The 21629-nt window shown below is 42.8% G+C and overlaps 1 protein-coding gene across 5 annotated transcripts in view; it reads left to right on the forward strand.

The window, feature by feature from the left end:
* prkab1a (protein kinase, AMP-activated, beta 1 non-catalytic subunit, a) overlaps window positions 1-21629 on the forward strand; it is a 29617-nt gene that overhangs the window by 5482 nt on the left and 2506 nt on the right. For 2 of the 5 annotated variants that reach the window (XM_048611324.1, XM_048611327.1), the window contains exons 2-7: window positions 1065-1280; window positions 1810-1976; window positions 3551-3644; window positions 4168-4282; window positions 17758-17891; window positions 20390-20458. In XM_048611324.1, coding sequence (XP_048467281.1) covers window positions 1107-1280; window positions 1810-1976; window positions 3551-3644; window positions 4168-4282; window positions 17758-17891; window positions 20390-20458 — 753 coding nt within the window. In that variant the 5' untranslated portion in view covers window positions 1065-1106. The remainder of the gene's footprint in view (window positions 1-1064; window positions 1281-1809; window positions 1977-3550; window positions 3645-4167; window positions 4283-17757; window positions 17892-20389; window positions 20459-21629) is intronic. The other 3 variants (XM_048611326.1, XM_048611328.1, XM_048611325.1) reach the window with 2 other exon arrangements.

Here is a 21629-nt window from a genome sequence, read left to right on the forward strand (position 1 = left end):
CCCACCCGAACGTCCCCGTTCCCCACCCGAACGTCCCCGTTCCCCATGTCCTGTTCCCCACGTCCTGTTCCCCACCCGAACATCCCAATTCCCCATGTCCCATTCCCAATGTCCTACTTCCCCACCCCCACCCAACTGCATATATAGCCCTGGCCCCCATCCAACCACCATCTAGTTGCCATTTTCTTCTTCCCCACACCCCCTGGTCCTCACTTTCTTTCCAACATTATAGGATAATAGATTCCCTACGGTGTGGAAGCAGGCTATTGGAACCATCAAGTCCACACTGACCCTCTGAAGAGCATTCCACCCGGACCCACCCCTGTACCCTTTCCCTGTAACCCTGCATTTCCCATGGCTGATGCACCTAGCTTACACATCCTTGGACACTATGGACAATTCTACTTGGCCAACCTGCCAAAGCTGCACGTAGAATCATAGAGATGTACAGCACAGAAACAGACCCTTCGGTCTAACTCGTCTGTGCCAACCCAGACATCCTAAGTTAATCTAGTCCCATTTGCCAGCATTTGTGTCACATCCCTGTAAACGCTTCCTATTTATGTACCCATGCAGATGCCTTTTAAATGTTGTAATTGTACCAGCCTCCACCACTTCCTCTGGCAACTCATTCCATACATGCACCACCCTCTGCATGAGAAAGCTGCCCATTAGGCCCCTTTTATATCTTTCCCTTTTAACCTTAAACCTATGCACTCGATTTTTGGACTCCCCTACTCTGGGGAAAAGACCTTGACTATTCACCCTAACCATGTCCCTCATGATTTTATAAACCTCTGTAAGGTCACCCCTCAACCTGCAATGCTCCAGGGAACATAGCCCCAGCCTATTCAGCCTCCTCCTATAGCTCAAACCCTGCAATCCTGACAACATCCTTCTTGGTACTGTGGGAGGAAACTGCAGCACCCAGAGGGAACCCGTGCAGGCATGGGGTGAATGTGTAAACTCTGTTCAGATAGTCCCCCGAGAATTATGTTCAGTGACTAATATAAACCATATGTCTGGATTTTCTCAAATTGATCTTTTTCTTCTGTTTGCTTCAGTTAGAAATTTGATACGCTGAAGAAAGAAACAAAGAAAGAAAGATGGGTAACACAAGCAGTGAACGTGCGGCGATGGACCGCCAAGGGGTTCACAAAACCCCTCGGAGGGACAGTACTGGCAGCGCTATTCATACCAAAGAGCATGACCGGCCAAAGATTCTGATGGATAGCCCAGAGGATGCTGACATCTTTCATGCTGAGGAAATCAAAGTAATGGTATCTCTACACAGGATTGTGGTGTTTTTTCCAATTCTGGCGCTGCTGTCTAAGCCAGTATGGCTTCAACCTGCTGTGTTTAATCTGACCGAGAAGTCACTATTCGTTTGAGTCCAGATAGTGAGTGTTGGCAGGGTAAACTCAACCTTATGGAGGAGTGTGGACGTTATCTCTAGGGTCAGCATATATGGTCTTTTAAGAGAGGCAGAGAGTATTGGTTGGTAACAGAATCCTCACTTAAAGCTGGATGCTAAATCTGACTGTTGCATTATTACTGCTACTCTGCGTTGTCACCATAGGGACTTTAATTCTTGGCCTTTCTTTAATGAAAGTTTGTGATTTATCAGTGAGTTAGATTTTTCTATACATTTACCTGAAAGGGTGTGATGAATGACATCAAGTTTTTTTTTTTCCAATAATTTTTTTCTAATCTTAGTTCAACAATCTAAGCAAAACTGATTGGAGATATTAATGTTTAAAGGATACACAGTGACTGAATTACTTTTCACTGTTGTCTTCTGTTTTCAAGGCCCCATTGGAGAAGGAGTACTTGGCCTGGCAGCATGACTTAGAAGTTTCTGACAAAATTTCCAAACAGGCTCGCCCAACAGTCTTTCGGTGGAAAGGAGGTGGGAAAGAAGTCTTTATCTCTGGATCCTTTAATGGCTGGACCAACAAAATCCCACTTACCAGAAGGTAGGTGCTTTCATAATTTTCTCTCGATTCCTGATTACCAGCTTGGCACAAGTTTGAACTGCCACCTGCAGTGACTACAGGGGACTAGCTGATAGTGTTGGCTTAATGCTGGTTATATACACTTGGTGCCTAGGGTCTTAGGTTCAGGATTGTAATAGCAGGGGATCTTAAGAATGCTGCTGAAAACTGGCACACGCTTAGGTAAGGTTAGTGCAAATAGTGAAGACAAGTTGTAGTAGGTCTTTCCTCCTTGTTGATTCTGTCACCACTTGTCACAGGCCCATTCTGCCAGAGGCAGAAATGATCACCGCATAATCTTGTGAAAATGCGGCTTGCTTTCTCACTGAAGGTACCTTTTGCTATGTTGTGTGGCGCTGTCACTATGATAATTAACAGGATGGATTAATAACAGATCTGGAAGCTCATATTTAGACATCCACAGGTGTCATGGAACATCAGCAGCAGAATTGTAGTTGGCAAAACAGCCTAGGTCATCTCTCATTCTTGTCATTAGCTTCAAACCAGGGTAACCCAAGTTGTGGCTATCTGAGGAGTATAGGGGAGCATGCTAAAAGCAAGCACCAGGCATACCTAAAAGTGATGTGCCAGCTTGGTGAACCTGGGATAACTTGCGTGCTAAACAGTAAAAGCAGGTTGGTTAGCTCAATCTATAACAAATCTCCTGACCAGTGGATGCGATCAAACTCTGCAGTCATGCCACATTCAGTCAGGAATGTCAGTGGACAAATGACCAACTATCAGGATGTTCTACAAACATCTCAGATAAGGTGAATGACCAGGGTCATTTCCCTAGGGTGGGGGAGTTCAAAACTAGGGGGCATATTTTTAAGGCGTGAGGAGAAAGGTTTTAAGAGGACATGAGGGGCAACGGTTTTTACGCAGTGAGAGATTTGTGTGTGTGGAATGAACTGCCAGAGAAAGTGGTGGATGCAGATATAGTTAACAACATTTGAAAGATATCTGGATAAGTATATGAATAGGAATGGTTTGAGGGATAGGGCCAAACGTAGGCGAGTGGGGCTAGTTTAGTTTAGGCAACTTGGACGAGTTGGACTGAAGGGTCAATTTCCATACTGTATGACTCGTAGATGGGGTAGCCTAGCTCTCCAATGAATAAACAAAATTAGGCTGAATCTTTCACCCAGAAGAGCCAAATAGATGATCCATCTAAACCTCCTTCTGGGGTCCCCATTATTGCAGATCTTTATGATTTTAAGAAATAGCTAAGTGCACTGGATACAGCAACGTCCTGCCTGTATTGTGGAAGAACTAGCTGTGCCCAGGCCAAGCTTTTCCAGTGCAGCTACAAGAACTGGTATCTATGCAACAATGTGGAAAATTGCCCAGGCGTCTACAAAATACCACCCCATCATTTTACTAATGAAAGTAAGGTAAGGTCTTGTCAACAATGCTATCAAACTACACTTGGTAAATCGTAGAGACTTCTAAACAGCTGGCGTGTTTCCTATACTGTCTTCTGCCTACAGGTGATGAAAAAAGAGATATTTTAATTTCATGTTTACTATCTTCTCTTTGTTTTTTCTTCCCCATAGCCACAATAACTTTGTGGCGATTTTGGACCTACCAGAGGGTGAGCATCAATATAAGTTCTATGTGGATGGCCAGTGGACCCATGATACATCAGAGGTATGAGATGCTGCTGATTGTAGGCAAGTTGAGATGGTCTGATAGAATTGGAGGTGGTGCTGCCTTATTCAATCGCATTATAGGGTCGGAGGCTTTAATGGGCTGTGTTTAGGACATGGACAAGTGGCCTGATTTTGTCTTTCAAAGATTACGGCAAGAATACTAAGACTATCTAGTGATATTGAAGGCTGGACCAGATGAACGGAAAACCAGTGCTTTGCCAAGTCTTTTTGACCTGTGTCCTTACAGATAGCCCACAGAACTACTTCCAGAAGCAGGAACTCACTACCTTTGCAGTTAGCATCTTTATGGAGAGAAGATAGCCTTGGAAAATAGCCTGCATGCATTATGTTCTAGTTTGGGTAGGTCGCCAATGAATGTTGGTGACCTTGGGACTGGGCTATAGCGTGATTTTTACATGTGACAATGATGGTGTCAAACATCTGGGCTGCCTGGGAGTCCAACATTGCCTGTGGTTGTGATTCCTGACTGTTGTCTGTTTTATGTGTTGTCTTGTCTGCAGCCCGTTACCACAAGCCAGCTTGGTACCATCAATAACGTTATCCGGGTGGCCCGAACTGATTTTGAAGTGTTTGATGCACTGATGGTGGATTCACAGAAAAGTTCAGATGTGTCAGGTGGGTCCCAAGTAGAATGGAGAGAATGTCAATTAGGACAGAATGAATCTCAAATATGCAGCATAGATGGAAACCATTTTGTCGCTGTGTTGGTGTCAGCTCTTTGGTAGAGCCATCCAATTAAACCCACTTCCCTGTTTTTCCTTCCCCCAAGGCCATGTACGTCTGTTCCCATCAATTTAGCCAGTTCTCTTTTGAAGGATGCCATTGAATCAGCTTCAGTCACCCTCTCCGGCATTGCGTTCCAAAACACAACTCACTGTGTAAAATCATTTCCTCAAGTTGCCACCGGTTCTTTTGGTTAAATTTGTATCCCTCTGTTGCCAACCCTTCTGCCACTCAAAATAGTTTCTCCTTATTTACTGTACCAGAACCATTCATGATTTGAACAGCCCCATCCAATCTCCACTTAACCTTCTTTCCTATGGGGAATAACTCCAGTATCTCCAATCTCTCCAATTAACTGAAGTCTCCCGTCTCTCCGATAATTCTCTTCTGTGTCCTGTCAAGTTCTGAACATCTTTATAAAGTGTGGTGCCCAGAATTGAACACACAACCTGGGTATTTGAGACCTAATCAGTGCTTTACTAAGATTTAACATGATTTACTCGCTTTTGTACTCGATGCCCCTGTTACTAAAGCCAAGGAACCCATATGCTGTTTTTAACAGCTTTCTCAACTTGCGCATCAGGCGAAGGTTTTGTGTATATACATCTCCAGGTCTCTCTTCTTGTACCCATTTTAAAATTGTACCATTTTGTTCGTATTGCCTCTCCTCAGTCTTCCTGTCAAACGATTAACTTCATACTTTCAATCCAAAATTAGGATCTTAATCTAAACAAATGAAACTAAGAACCTATGAGGGGCAAAATGGCTGTGATGAACTGGGAGAATACTGAGAAAAAGGTGTGATAGTTGACAGGCAATGTCTACTAATTCAAACTATTACGTGGTTTATTAGTGTGTAAATACATACTGATGGATTTATTATATAAATAAATAAATGCATTCCTTTAAAGCACAAAAATCTAAAAGGAAAGGAAGTTGAAGGTTGTATCAGATCAAAGGAGAAGACCTATAAAGTTGCCAAAGAAAGCAGTAAACCTGAGGATTAGGAGCATTTTAGTATTGTTATTTATTTAGAATTTGAAGAAACTGATAGGGAGAACAGAATGTATGAATGTAAGTTAGCAAGAAAAATAAAAACAGACTGTGAAACCTTCTGTAGGTATGTGAAAAGGAAGAGTAGCAAGAAAAAAATGTGGATCCATTACAGCAAGGAATGATCAGCAAGGAAATGGCAGAGAAACTAAATCAGTTTATTGTACCTACCTTCACAGGAAGATGCAAGAAATCCCTATAAATGTTCGAGAGCGGGGAGCAGGGGGTGCTTTACCGCAGATCTCTAAAAGTGGCTGGATAGGCTAATAGGGTAGTTAAGAGAGGGCACTTGCCTTTATCAGTCATGGCATAGATTGTTAGAGCTGGAAGGTTATGTTGGAGCTGTACAGAACTTCTAGACCATTGCTGAAGTACTGTGTGCAGTTCTGGTCACTGAACTACAGGATGGATTTCTTTTTTATTTTCTGATGGTACATAGGGGTTGCTGGCTGGCAAGCATTTACTGCCCGTTCCTAATTGCCCTTTAGAAGATAGTGGTGAGCTACCTTCTTGAACCGCTGCAGTCCATGTGCTGTATATAACTCTCAATCCCGTTAGGGAGAGAATTCCAGGATTTTGACCCATGACAGTGAAGGAACGGCGATGTATTTCCAAGTCAGGATGGTGAGTGACTTGGAGGGGAATTTGCAGGTGGCGATGTTCCCATGTCTCTGTTGCCCTTGTCCTTCTAGTGGATGTGGGTTTTGATGGTGCTTTCTATGGATCATTGATGAATTTGTACAGTGCATCTTGCTAATACTACACACTGCTGTTCCTTTGCGTCGGTGGCGGAGGGAGTGGATGCTTGTGGATGGATGGTGCCAATTGGTGCCAGCTATTTTGTCCTGGATGGTATCAAGTTTCTTGAGTGTTATTGGAGCTGCACCCGTCTAGATAAGTGGAGAATATTCCATCACACTCCTGGTTTGTACCTTGGAGATGATGGACAGGCTTTGTAGGGTCAGGAGGTGAGTTACTTGCCGTATATTCCTAGCCTGTAACCTGCTGCTGGAGCCACTGTGTTTAAGTGGTGAGTCCAGTTGAGCTTCTGGTCAGTTGATAGTGGGTGATTCAGCAATAGTAGTGTCACTGTCTCTTTTCGGAAATGGTCAGTGCCTGCCATTTATGTGACACAGACGTCACTTGTCATCTGAAGCCTGGATATTGTCCAGATCTTGCTAAACTTGCTTCATTATCTGACGACTCATGAATGGTGCTGAACATTGTGCAATCATTAGTGAACATCCCCACATCTGACGTTATGATGGAGGGAAGGTCATTGACGAAGCAGTTGAAGACGTTTGAGTCGAGGACGCTACCCTGAGGAACTCCTGCAGTGATGTCCTGGAGCTGAGATGGCTGACCTCCAACAACCACGACCATCTTCCTAAGTGTCAGGTATGACTCCAACCACCGGAGCCTTTGCCCCCGATACCCACTGATTCCAGTTTTGCTAGGGCTCCTTGATGCCACACCTTGTTGAATGTGGCCTTGATGTCAAGGGCTGTCACTCTCACCTCACTTCCTGAATTCAGCTCTTTTGTCCATGTTTGAACTAAGGCTGTAATGAGGTCAGGAGCTGAGTGGCCCTGGCGGAACCCAAACTGGGCTTCACTGAGCAGGTTATTGCTGAGCAGGTGCTGCTTGATCGCACTGTTGATAACACCTTCCATCACTTTACTGATGACCGAGTGTAGACAGATGTGGTAGTAATTGGCTGAGTTGGATTTGTCCTGCTTTTTGTGTACAGGACATACTTGGGCAATTTTCCGCATTGCCGGGTAGATACCAGTGTTGTAGCTGTACTGGAACAGCTTGGCTAGGGGAGTGGCAAGTTCTGGAGCACAAGTCTTCAGTACTATTGCTGTGATGTTGTCAGGGCCCATAGCCTTTGCAGTATCCAGTGTCTCCAACCATTTCATGATCTCACATGGAGTGAATCGAATTGGCTGAAGACTGGTATCTGTAATGCTGGGGACCGCTGGGGACCACTGGAAAAAGCCGAGGTGGATCGTCCACTCGGCACTTCTGGCTGAAGATTGGTGTGAATGCTTGAGCCTTATCTTATGTACTGATGTGTTCAGCTCTTCTACCTTTGAGGATGGGGATATTTGTGGAGCCTCCTCCTCCAGTGAGTTGTTTAATTGTCCACCACCATTCAGAACAGGATGTGGCAGGACTGTAGAGCTTAGATCTGATTCATTGATTGTGGGATTGCTTAGCTCTGTCTATCACTTGCTGCTTATACTGTTTGGCGTGTAAGTTTGGTGGCTTCACCAGGTTGGCACCTCATCTTCAGGTGTGCCTGGTGCTGCTCCTGGCATGCCCTTCTACACTCTTCGTTGGACCGTGGTTGATCGCCTGGCTTGATGGTAATGGTTGAGTGGGGGATATGCTGGCTCTTGATGTTGCAGATTGTGCTAGAGTACAATCCTGCTGCTGTTGATGGCCCACAGCGCCTCATGGATGCCCAGCCTTGAGTTGCTAGATCTGTTCGAAGTCTGTCCCATTTAGCATAGTGATAGTGCCACACTACATAATGGAGGTTATTCTCAATGTGAAGGTGGGATTGTGTCTACACAGGGACTGTGCAGTGGTCACTTTTACTAGCACTGTCATGGACAGGTGCGTCTGCAGCAGGCAGTTTGGTAAGGATGAGGTCACGTATATTTTCCCTCTTGTTGGTTCCCTCACCACCCCTCCACAGACCCACTCTAGCAGCTATGTCCTTTAGGACCCGACCAGCTCGATCAGTCGTACTGCTGCCGACCCACTCTTGGTGGATATTGAAATCCCCCACCCAGAGTACATTTTGTGCCCTTACCATCCTCCGTAGCTTCCTCCTCCGAGTGTCGTTTAATACTGAAGAGTACTGATTCATCAGCTGAGGAAGGATGGGACGTGGCAAACAGCAGGAGGTTTCCCTGCCCATGTTTAACTTGGTGAGATAAGACTCCATTGGGTCTGGAGTCAATGTTGAGAACTGCCAGAGCAGCAACTTCCCAATGTATACCACTTTTTCAGTGCTACTGGGCCAGGACATATCCGGGGATGGTGATGGTGGTGCTTGGGTCATTGTCTGTAAGGTATGATTCTGTGAGTATTACTATGTCAGCTGTTGCTTTACTAGTCTGAGACAGCTCTTACAATTTTGGCACTAACTCCCAGATTTTCTACCCCACTAAAAGAGTGGTGTGGGAAAGAGGGTTTCCTTTTCATGGGGCACTGGCATCAGTTCTGGGACAGGAGGGATCTACACCACTGGGATGGACTCCACCTGAACAGGGCTGGGTCCAGTGTTCTGGCGAAAAGGGTAAATTGGGTAGTTAATAGGACTTTAAACTAGTAAGTAGGGGGGGAAGGGAGAAGTGAGCGTAGAGGGACAATAACAATTAATGTAAGGCAAAGCAGCAGGTTAGCAGGTGACAAGGAAGCTTCAACTCCATTGAAAATTAGGCAAAATGTTAAAGGGGAGGAGAACTCAAGCTGTTAGTAATGGAGGTAATAGGACCCAAAAAGAAGGTGCAAAAACTGGTATAAGGGCACTTTATCGGAATGCTTGGAGCATTCGAAACAAGGTGGATGAGTTGACGGTGCAAATCATGGCAAATGGATATGATTTAGTGGCCATTACAGAGACATGGTTACAGGATGGTCATGACTGGGAGTTAAATATCCAGGGGTATCAAACTGTTCGGAAGGACAGACAGGAAGGTAAGGGAGGTAGTGTTGCTCTGATTTTTAAGGAAGATATCAGGGCGGTAGTGAGAGATGATATAGGTTCTACTGAACAAAACGTTGAATCCATTTGGGTGGAAATTAGGAATAGCAGGGAGAAGAAGTCACTGATAGGTGTGCCTATAGGCCACCAAATAATGACATTGTGGTGGAGCGGGCAATAAACATAGAAATAGCTAATGCATGTAAAAATGGTACAGCAATTATCATGGGGGATTTTAATCTACATATCAATTGGTCAAACCAGGTCGGTCATGGCAGCCTTGAGGAGGGGTTCATAGAATGCATCCGCGATAATTTCCTTGAACAATCTGTAGTGGAACCTACAAGGGAGCAAGCTATCCTAGATCTAGTCCTGTGTAATGAGACCGGAATAATTAATGATCTCACAGTTAGGGATCCTTGGAAGGAGCGATCACAGTATGGTCGAATTTAAAATACAGATGGAGTGTGAGAAGGTCAAATCCAGTACCTGTGTCCTGTGCTTAAACAAAGGAGACTATGAAGGAATGAGGGAGGAGTTAGCTAAGGTAGAATGGGAGCAAAAACTTTATGGTGGGTCAATTGAGGAACAGTGGAGGACTTTCAAAACGATTTTTCACAGTGCTCAGCAGAAGTATATTCCAGTGATAAGGAAGAACTGTAGGAAAAGAAAGAGCCAGCCCTGAAGGAAATAAAGGAAAGTATCAGATTTGAAAAAAAAACACATACAAAAAAGCAAAGAATAGTGGGAGACTAGTAAACTGGGAAATCTTTAAAGGCCAACAGAAAGCCACAAAAAAAGTTATAAAGAAAAGTAAGATAGATTATGAGAGTAAACTAGCTCAGAATATAAAAACAGGCAGCAAAAGTTTCTATAAATATGTAAATCGTAAAAGAATGGTGAAGGTAAACATTGGTCCTTTAGAGGATGAGAAGGCCAATTTAATAACTGGGAATGAGGAAATAGCCGAGACATTAAACAGTTATTTCGTGTCGGTCTTCACTGTGGAAGACACAAATAACATGCCGAAAACTAATGGCAAAAAGGTTATAGCAGGTGAGGACCTAGAAACTATCATCATCACTAAGGAGGCAGTGCTGGGCAAGCTAATGGGGCTAAAGGTAGACAAGTCTCCTGGCTCTGATGAAATGCATCCCAGGGTACTAAAAGAGGTGATGGGGGAAATAGCAAATGCACTAGTAATTATTTACCAAAATTCACTGGACACTGGGGTGGTTCCTGCAGATTGGAAAACAGCCAATGTGACGCCACTGTTTAAAAAAGGAAGTAGACAAAAAGCAGGTAACTATAGGCCAGTTAGCTTAACTTCGGTAGTGGGGAAAATGCTTGAATCTATCATTAAGGAAGAAATAGCAAGACATCTGGATATAAATTGTCCCATTGGAAACACCCAGCATGGGTTCATGAAGGGTAGGTCATGTTTAACTAATTTGGTGGAATTCTTTGAGGATATTACTTGCATGGTGGACAATGGGGAACCTGTGGATGTGGTGTATCTGGATTTCCAGAAGGCATTTGACAAGGTGCCACACCAAAGGCAGCTACATAAGATAAAGTTGCATGGTATCACAGGTAATGTATTGGCATGGATAGAGGATTGGTTGACCAGTAGAAAGCAAAGAGTAGGGGTAAATGGGTATTTTTCTGGTTGGTGGTCAGTGGCTAGTGGTGTGCCTCAGGGATCAGTGTTGGGACTGTAATTGTTTACAATTTACATAGATGATTTGGAGTTGGGGACTAAGTGTGGTGTGTCAAAATTTGCAGATGACACTAAGGTGAGTGGTAGAGCAAAGTGTGCAGAAGACAATGAAAGTCTGCAGAGGGATATAGATAGTCTAAGTGAGTCGGCAAAGGTCTGGCAGATGGAGTACAATGTTGATAAGTGTGAGGTCATCCATTTTGGTAGGAATAACAGCAAAATGGACTATGTTTTAAATGGTAAAAAATTGCAGCACTCTGCTGTGCAGAGGGACTTGGGTGTCCTTGTGCATGAATCGCTGAAGGTGGGATTGCAGGTGCAGCAGGTAATTAAAAAGGCAAATGGAATTTTGTCTGTCATTGCTCAAGGGATGGAGTTTAAAAACAGAGAGGCTATGCTGCAGCTGTATAGGGTCCTGGTGAGGCCACACCTGGAGTACTGTGTGCAGTTTTGGTCTCCTTACTTGAGAAGAGATATACTAGCATTGGAGGGGGTGCAGAGGAGATTCACTCGGTTGATTCCAGAGTTGAGAGGGTTGGATTATGAGGAGAGACTGAGTAGACTGGGATTATACTCATTGGAATTCAGAAGAATGAGGGGAGATCTTATAGAAACATATAAGATTATGAAGGGAATAGATAAGGTGGAGGCAGGGAGGTTGTTTCCACTAGCAGGTGAAACTAGGACTAGGGGGCATAGCCTGAAAATAAAGGGAAGCAGATGTAGGACTGAGGTCAGGAGGAACTTCTTCACCCAAATCTGTGAATCTGTGGAATTCCCTGCCCAGTGAAGCGGCTGAAGCTACCTCACTGAATGCTTTTAAGGCAAGGCTAGATAAATTTTTGAACAGTAAAGGAATTAAGGGTTATGGTGAGTGGGCGGGTAAGTGGAGCTGAGTCTCAAAGATCAGCCATGATCTTATTAAATGGCGGAGCAGGCTCGAGGGGCCAAATGGCCTACTCCTGCTCCTAGTTCTTATGCTCTTATTTTTCCGATAATCAGCAATGGTTTCAGTCATCAGTAGATTCTCAATTCTAGATTTTTTTTCAAATTGAATTCAAATTCCATCATCTGCCATGGAGGGATTTGAACCTGGATCTCCAGAGCATTAGCTGAGTTTCTGGATTAATAGTCTAGTGATACTATCACTAGGCCATCACCTCCTCGTTGGTGATGTGATTACACTGGAGGCGATGCAGAGGAGATTGACCATGATGTTGCCTGGGCTGGAGCATTTCAGCTATGAATAGATGCCAGATAAGCTGGTTGTTGTATTTGAAACAGAGAAGGTTGAGGTGAACCTGATTGAGGTGAAGATTGAGAGGCATGGACAGCGTGGATAGAGAGGAGCTGTTCCCCTTAGTTGAAGGGGTACACTTTTAAAGTGAAAGGTAGGAGGGGATTTGAGGAAAAAGCATTTTCACTCAGTAGGTGGTGGCCATCCAGAGTGCACTGCTGAGGTAGTTAGTTGAGGCAGGTAACCTCACAACCTTTGTAAAGTAGTTGGATGAGCACCTGAAATGGCATAACATTCAAGGCCTAGTGCAGGAAAGTGGGGCTCAAGTAGGCAGTGATATTCTTTTTAGCGGTACAGACTTGATGGGCCTCTTTTGCTCTGTATGATTCTATGATCCATGGGATAGAACTGAAAGAAATTAGTATTGGTGAAAAATTAATAGCAGTGAAAGTTGACACATCCCAGTGCCCAATGATCTACATCAACATACATTGGTAATCATCGTCCAAAATTCTACGAATTCTGCAATGCTGCCTGCAGTTTTGCAGGGTTTCACATGTAACCTCGCTATTTACGAAAGGAAGGAGAGTGAAAACTGGGAACTAATGACCTTTAACCTGACTTCAGGAGTAGAAAATTCTGAATCTATCATAAAGGAAATGAAAACTGCACACTTTGTCCAGTTAATTCATTGTTTTGAAACATAATGGATTTTGGAAATAAATTTAACAACACCGCTGGAGTTTTTTTTTGAAGATATTACTAACAGTTTTTTTTAGTTGTTCGTGGGATGTGGACTTTACTGGATAAGCCAGAGGGCATTTAAGAGTCAATCACGTTGCTGTGGGTCTGGAGCCACATGTAGGAACCAGATGGGATTTTATGACAATCAGCAGTGGATACATGGTCACCATGAGACAACTTGTTATTCCAGAATTTTACTGAATTCAGATTTCACCAAGACAAGGTTCCACCTGGTAGCCTTGTTAGTAAGGTTATATCACATGGGATCCAGGGGGAGCTAGCCAATTGGATACAAAATTGGCTTGAAAGTAGGAGACTGAGGGTGGTGGTGGAGGGTTGCTTTTCAGACTGGAGGCCTGTGACCAGTGATGTGCCACAAGGATCAATGCTGTGTCCACTGCATTTTGTCATTGATATAAATAATTTGGATGTGAATATAGGAGGTATGGTTGGTAAGTTTGCAGCCGACACCAAAATAGGTGGTGTAGTGGACAGCAAAGAAGATTATCTCAGAGTTCAACAGGACCTGGTTTAGATGGACTAATGGCCCAAGGAATGGCGGATGGAGTTTAATTTAGATAAATGTGAGGTGTAGCATTTTGGTAAAGCAAATCATGGTAGGATCCATACATTTAATGGTAGGGCCCTGGGGAGTGTTGCCAAACAAAGAGACCTAGGGATGCAGGTGCATAGTTCCTTGCTTGCCTTTATTGGTCAGAACATTGAGTGTAGGAGTTGGCATGTCATGTTCCAGCTGTACAGAACATTGCTTAGGCCACTTTTAGAATACTGCGTACAATTCTGGTCGCCAAACTATAGGAAAGATGTTAAAGTTGACAGGGTGTAGAAAGGATTTACAAGGATGTTTCTGGGATTGGAGGGTTTTGAGCTATAGGGTGAGGCTGAATATTGAAGCTGAATATTTTTTCTGGAGCGTTGGAGGCTGATTCATGACTTTATAGAGGTTTATAAAAGCATAAGTACCATGATAGCGTGAATAGCCAAGGTCTTTTTCCTAGGGTGGGGGAGTCCAAATCCAGAGAGCATAGGCTTGAGGCCAGAGGGGAAAGATTTAAAAAGGACCTGAGGGGTATTACTTTCACACAGAGGGTAGTGCATATATGGAAGGCTGGTACAATTACAACATTTAAAAGGCATCTGGATGGATATATGAATAGGAAGGGTTTAGAGGGATATGGGTCAAACATTGGCAAATGGGACTAGGTCAGATTGGGATATCTGATCAGTGAGGAAGAGTTGGACTGAAGAGTCTGTTTCTGTGCTCTATGACTGTATAAGTGCCATGTGGGATTTGAATCCATGTCCCCAGAACTTAAGCCTGGGCTTCTGGATCACTAATCCAGTGACACTGTGGCTATGGTACACCTCCCCCTAAGGATAACATAGAACTAGCCAACGTGATGTATTTGGGTTTTCTGAAGGATTTCAATAAGGTCTCACCCGGGAGGTTAGTGAACAAAATTAGAACATAAGGAGTAATGGGTAACATGTTAACATGGATTGAGGATTGGTTAACACGATATAAACAGAGTAGGGACAAGTGGATTGTGCTCAGTTTGGCAGTTTGTGACCAGTGGGCATCACAAGGATCAGTGCTTGGGACCAAGCTGGACAATCTATGTCATTGATTTCGATGAGGGGTCTCTGTGTAATCATTCCAAGTTTGTGAGCGACACCACATTGGGAATGAGAGCTGTGAGGGGCATGCAAAGGGGCTTCAAGGTGATTTAGACAGACTGACTGGCCAAGAAAATGGCAGATGGAATATAGTGTGGGCAAATGTGGTTAAGGTAGGATAAATGGAGAAACAGATTATTTCTTAAAAGATGAGAGATTGGGAAATGTCACTGTCCAAAGGGACTTGGATGACCTCATTCATAAATCACAAAAAGCCACCATGCAGGTACAGCAAGCAATTGGTTTGTTGTCCTTTAGCACAAGAGGATTTATGTACAGCAGTAAAATTGTCTTACTTCAATTGTATTGAACCTTGGTGAGACTGCACCTAGTACGTTGTGTGTCATTTTAGTCCCTTAACCCATGAAAGAGAAAAGAGAGAGGGTAGCAGAGGTTTACTAGAATAATTTCTGGGACAGTGGGCATGTCCTATGAGGGGAGATTGTGGTCTGGGCCCGTATCTTTGAGATGTTCCCCCTTGGGAGGTCTAGAACCAGAGGGGATAGTTTTACAATGAGGGACACAGTCAGATGAGGAGGAATATCTACATTCAGGAAGTAGTGAATCTTTGGAATTTTCTTCCCTGGAGGACTCTGAAAGCTTAATCATTGAGTATGCTTCAGATACTAGCGACATCAAGGGTTACACAGTGCCAGAAATTAGCATTGAGATGATGATCAAATATAATCTAAACTGGCAGAGCAGGTTCAAAGGTCTGAATGGTATACTCCTGTTCCTATGTTCTCTCCATTTACATTTCATCACGACACCTCTGCCCAATTCACAAATCTGTTTATGTCTTCCTGAAATTCTGTTACTACCCTCCATATTGTTAACTATTCTTGGCGGAGTATTCATCCACAAATTTGAAATTATTGTCCAAAAGCACAAGTCATAAAGAATAGCGGCCTAATAGCGAGCCCTGGGTTAGCCTCATTCCAATCTGTAAAACACCATTCACCACCACACTCTATTAGCTTTAATTATGCTAACAGGCCTGTTTGTACTTTGTCAAACACTCTTTTGAAAGTCTGTATGTAAATCAATTGCACTACCCTCTTCGACTCTGTTACTTCACCAAAATCTCCCAATCTAATTAGTGAAACAAGCGTTACTTTTAATAAATCAGTGCTAGCATTCATTAAAAACCAAAAGTGCTGGAAAAGGTCTGGTAGCATCTGTGGGGATAAAAATAAAGTTAATGTTTTGAGTCAAACAAGACTCATCTTTGCAATAGATTTCTGAAAATTTATGATCGCCCCCTTCGCTGTTGTATGCTTTTATCTTAGTGCTAGCTTTCATATAGTGACCCATAGTTTTTCCAGCACAATGAATTTTGTCTATGATGATGGTCTCTGAAAGTTTACCCGTCGTAGATGGTTGAGCCTACAGTTGCTGGGTTTATCCCTCCTGTTTTTTAAAGGCAATTGCAATCCCACAGTCCTCTTGGATTGGCTCAATATCTGAGGAGAATTGGAAGATTGTGACCAGTCTGCATTTCCTTAGCAACTCAGAATGTATCCATTGTAGACTGTCATGGTCTAACAATATCTTTAAGTACCATCCTTTTTAAAAATCTATTTGTATCCTATCCAACATTGATTACCACCTCCTTTCCTGTTACATTGACAGCATCATCTGTTCTAATGAAGACAGCAGCAAGTTAGTTATTCGACCTCAGCCATGCCCCTGACTCAGCAAGAAAATCTTCTTTGATCCTGAATCAATTCCATCCTTCCTTTAACTATCATTTTACTATTTATCTGGTTACAGAATACTTCTGAATTCCCTTTTATGTTACCAGCCTATCTGTTCTCATGTTCTGTCTTTACCCTTCTTGTTCCCTTTTGGATATTCTCTGTCCTTTCTATTTTCAGATTGGTTTTCAATTGCATTATTAACTTAACAAATGTCATCAGCTGACTTTTTCTGTTTCATGTTTAACTTTCTATATCTTTAATCATCCAGAGAGCTATAAGTTTGAATGCCCTTACCTCCTGATCTTCACCACCACCAACAACTATTTGTTCATTTCTGGGATGAGTGTCTCATTGACCAAGTCACCATTTGTTGCCCGTCTCTAATTGCCGTTGAAGGTAATGTTGAGCTGCTTTCTTGAACTACAGCTGCCTATCTGGTGTAGGTAGACCCATGGTGCTGTTAAGAAGGGAGTTCCAGAACTATAGTGGCAGTAAAAAAAGCCATAGTTCCAAGTCAGGATATTGTATAGTCTGGAGCAGAATTTGCTGCCTTTGTTTTTCTATTTCATTGAGACTGTATATTTGGAAGATGCTGTCAAAGGAGCCTTGGTGAGTTGCAGCAGTACATCCACTACTCTGTAGCCAATATTTCCTTTTTTGTTTTGAAGGCATCCTTTCCAATAACAATTTTATCCACCAATTTTGATTTCAATCCACCTGCCCCAGATCTCTCTCCAACCTGCTGAAGTTAACCTTCCTCCTGTTAGTATTTTTGTGACTGGTTGTATCCTGCCCCTTTTCCATAACTCTTTGAAACCTGATATTATGAATACTGTTTCCCAAATTCTTTCCTCCCTGAAACATGCCTCATTTGTCCCACCTCATTTCCCAACTCTGCTTTTTCTTCCACATTGAACTAGCAACACACTGATCAATAAAGTTCTTCTGTATACATTTCAAGAATTAGTCTCTTTCCCCATCCACCTATCTTGTGCTTTACACAATTACAATCCTAGCTATTTTCAGATATTTGAAATTCTCCATTATCATTACTCTGTGGTGTTCTTTCTGTAAATTACCTGGAAATTTGCTTTTTTCCTGAACTTGGCACCAAAGCTACAGTTGAGGAATTATCATTTAATCAATACTGGTATCACCTTTTTTCCTTCAAACTTTCCTGAATATCTTCTACATCAGAAAAATTAAGTTGTCAATCCACTGCTCCTTTAGTCCCGTGTGGCAATTTGTGCCTGCAGATAGTCAGCTTTATTTGCAGCATTTGGCATATGCACATACGTGGACTCCAAACTTATCTCGTACTGTTCTGCATTTACGCCTGCCTGATCCTCCTTTTTAAGAACTATTCTTTATTCCAGGGCATTTTGACTCCTCAAGCCCCCGTATGCTTTGTTTTTCCTCTTTGTTTTAGGGAAAGGCACAGCGTTGCTCATCTGTCTCAGTGCTGGTATAAGTAAGTCAATTGATTTTCCTCAGATCTGTCAAGCTCTCCCCCTGGCCCGTACCATCAGGATCCATATGTGTACAAACCTGAGGAGAGGATTAAAACGCCACCTATTCTGCCGCCACATCTTCTTCAAGTAATTCTGAACAAGGACACGGGCATTTCAGTGAGTACACATCACTGTCTTTTTGTTTTTCTGCATTGATTTGATGTTTGATTTCATCTGACAGGGATGATCATTTATCGCAAATTTATTTTGTTGTATTTTAGTTCAGTACTGTTGGCTTTAATAAACATAATCTGATGGTTTGTCTTCGTATCAGATATCTTTATTAATAGACTTTAATGTCTAGAAGCAGGATCTGTGAGTGGGCTGTTAGTGCTTTGTATATGTGTGGTTAATGCACAAGCCAATGTCTGTGTGCCTGATGTTTTGTGTATGAGCCAGAAGCTACATACTGGTGCTTCAGTTTTAAGTCCAGAGATAAAATGAGTTATAAATTCACTTGCTGCTCCTGAAATCTTAACTCCCAGGCCTCATTTAAATCCCACTGGTCAAATCAGTGGGAAGAATGAAAGATTGAGCAATAGTCCTCAGGCATGAGGTGTTGGGAGGGAGTGGGGGATCACTTTCAGATCTGTGGAGGCCTAAGCTCAAAGTACCTTCCAGCCAGTGAATCATTTTGAGGTGTAATTACTATTGTGGGAAGGTGTCCTCATTGTCTGCTCAGGAAAGCAGGTTAGAATTGATGACTTAGAATCTTGGGTGATCTTAACGGCCCACATCCTGGCAATTGGGTGGGTTAAACTCTTCACATTTTCTGGTACTGAGTATCTCTAGTCCTGTGCATTGTTGTGTATTCAAGTCAAGAATTGTCTACACATGCACAAGGGAATGAGATATGTATGTGTACTGGATACAGAATGTAGAAACTGCCTCAGACGGTTTTTCACCTGACTATTCATGCCCAGACTCTAGGCAAGATTCCCCAATTTGTTACAGTTCCAGACCATTCCAAAAACATTTGCAAATCATTAAGCTCCCAGGTGAGGAGGGACAAATGGGCTCCTCTACTCTATTCACCCATCCCCTCTGTTGGTCACATCAAGGTTACTTCTAAAAAGGTTCCCACCCATTGTGGATGCCTTTCTCCCAGACCTGAATACACTTTTATGTTTTCAAAGGAGTGAATTTAGCCAGGGTTTTTTGAGTTAACACACAGAATGAGTTTGTTAAGAAGCAAATGCAAGAAGTAGTAGCAGTGCAACACACATATATGATTAGAAATTGGAGGTGAATTCAAAAATACAAAATTAAATATAATGATACATGCAAATCAATGTCGTGGAGGTTACCGGTTGCATCACCTTGGTATTTGAACAGTTAGGTTCAAGATTCTTTGTTTTGTAGGTTGGTTGTGATTCTGTTGTTCTGATTCCCTTTTGATCATGACTGAATTCCACTATTCAGAGTGAGGGGAAGTCCCTTTGTTGATCTTGCTTCCTTTTGCCTGGCTCGCTAGCTAACTGGCTGCTAGTACTCAGAGTGGCAGTGTCCCTTTGACCTGCATCACAAGGGCTCTTCGACCATGAGCTTTAAGCCCAGGCTAGTGTGCATCTGAGAACCACAGTTCCACTAGTCCATGCACAGGAGTTTCAGTCCCACTAGCTCACTCCAGTAGAACTGAAACTGACCTTTTAACCCCTGTCTTTGTGTATTCTTAAACAAGAAGAACACTGATTTAATTTGTAGTTTGGGACATAATTTACAGGGGTGACTTGCTGTTGAGAATGGACCATCAGCTCCTCGGTATCTTTGTAGTCACAAGAGGTCACGGTCCAGTCTGTTTAGAACTTGCCTCTTCCTCCCTTTGAAATACTGTTGTTAAAAGTTCCCTTAACTTTTGGTGTGATATTCCGTGGGTCTGTCTATCTCGAACCAGCTATATAATTTACATTCACAGCCATTTTTGGCTGGATCAGCATTTTATTTGAAAGATACATTTTGGAATTACAACTTACAGTGTCCATAGTATTTCAGGATTCTGACCAGTGGTCATGACACCACTGAGTGAGTCTGATCCCGCTAATGTGTGCTGAGCACTCTGTCTGTTATGGCTGTCTGTGTTTATCACAGAATGATTTATAACCAAGTTGCTATGTACTAAATACAATCTCTGTTCCAAAATACAGAGTTACCGTTTCAGTTTCAAACTCTCCCAGGGCCCTTTATTAAACTTTACACCCATTTGGCCCATCAGACATGGCCAGATCAGTTCTCCAGTTGCAATTGTTTGGTTTGACCAACCTGCCCTGGAAAGATGTTACCCCTCCAACCTTGCCTCCCCAGGAACTGCCTGTTGTGAACCAACTTCTCCTGTTTCCTGAATAAAGCTGTAGGAAAGTGAAAGATACAGCCTTGTATGGCTTTGAACTTTTTTTTCTCTCTCAAGCAAGCAAGCCCAGGTTCTGGAGGTTACCAACCTAGAATCTAGTGCATATTTTATACATAGCATTAGGGACACATTCTCTGTGCTTGACAAAGTGTCTTCTAACGGTAGTTTGGCTACTATACATCACCAGTATCTCCAGAGAATTTAGGATTAGAAATCAAAGTGTTGTAGTAGAGACCTGGTGTTCAGCCTGTTCCCTTTGCTTTTACAGTGTGACCCTGCGTTGCTGCCAGAACCAAACCATGTCATGTTGAACCATCTGTACGCTTTGTCCATCAAGGTCAGTATTGCACCATCTATTTATCCCTTTAACTCTTCACGCATTTCTCCCATAGCTCCATTTCCAGTCTCCCCTTCATTCATTTCCTATTCCTCCCTCCGTTCTATAAGCCACTGGCCCTCTACAGTGTTGGTGTAAACACAATTTAGATGTGTGGTGTTTGGCTATGATCTCACCAGCGTGAACATAATACTTCAGAGTGTCTGTTCTCAAATACAAATCTCAGTCAGGTCCAAATAAAAAACAATCATGTTTTACTCCCATTGATTTTACAATTCAAGTCATGCACACAAAATGAAAAATCAGACTTGTTGGACAAAATATCTGAAGCATGATGCTCCAGTTATGTCTTTCTAGTCTATTGATAATTTGCCTGTTATTCACTGCAGTATTCCAGTGAACTCTGAGGAGTAAGCTCAATTAATTAAATTTCACTGATTGCATTATGGAACTCACTCACTATCCACCCTTTCTTTTCTATTAAATGGTCCAAAGTGTATTCTTCTAAAAGGATTGATGAAAAACGAGTAGGAGACTGTCCTTTCCATTCAGTCCCATTCTATACCACTCTCGCTTCACTTCTTCCATTCTGTGTCCTGTCTTTCAGTTTGTGCATCCCTCCAATTATACATCACGCCTTCGTATGCACTTTTTGCTGTTAAGTGTTATTTAATGTGGAACTCCTGCCTCTGAGACAGAAGATCAGACCTTCAAGCCCCAGTACAGACCATTGGCGTTAGCCCTTATATTTGTTGTACCATTTGGACTTTTTGGATGAGACAGATAAACCAAGGCTCTTGACGGCCTGTTCAGGGGTGAACATAGAAGGTTCTGTGGTACATTTGTAAGAAAAGCAGGAAACACCTTTTGTGTGATGACCAACGCATTACCCTTTGAGCAAAACCAATTGGTTGCTTATCTCTTTGCTGTTTGTCAGACCTTGCTGCGTACACATTGTTGAATAGATTTGTCTACATTGCAGCTACACTTAGCAGTATCTGTAAACTAATTTAGGACATCCTAAAAGTAACTATAATAATGCAGATTCTTTTCTGCTCCTCCATCCCCCCATTATGTAGTTGGCTGCAGTTTTCACAGACTGGGCACCCATATCCAATTCTGCACATGTCTCACACTTTTCCCACAACACCTCTGGATCCCATTGCCTGTG

This window comes from Rhincodon typus, chromosome 24, assembly GCF_021869965.1.
Source record: "Rhincodon typus isolate 14 chromosome 24, sRhiTyp1.1, whole genome shotgun sequence".
NCBI classification, from domain to species: Eukaryota; Metazoa; Chordata; class Chondrichthyes; order Orectolobiformes; family Rhincodontidae; genus Rhincodon; species Rhincodon typus.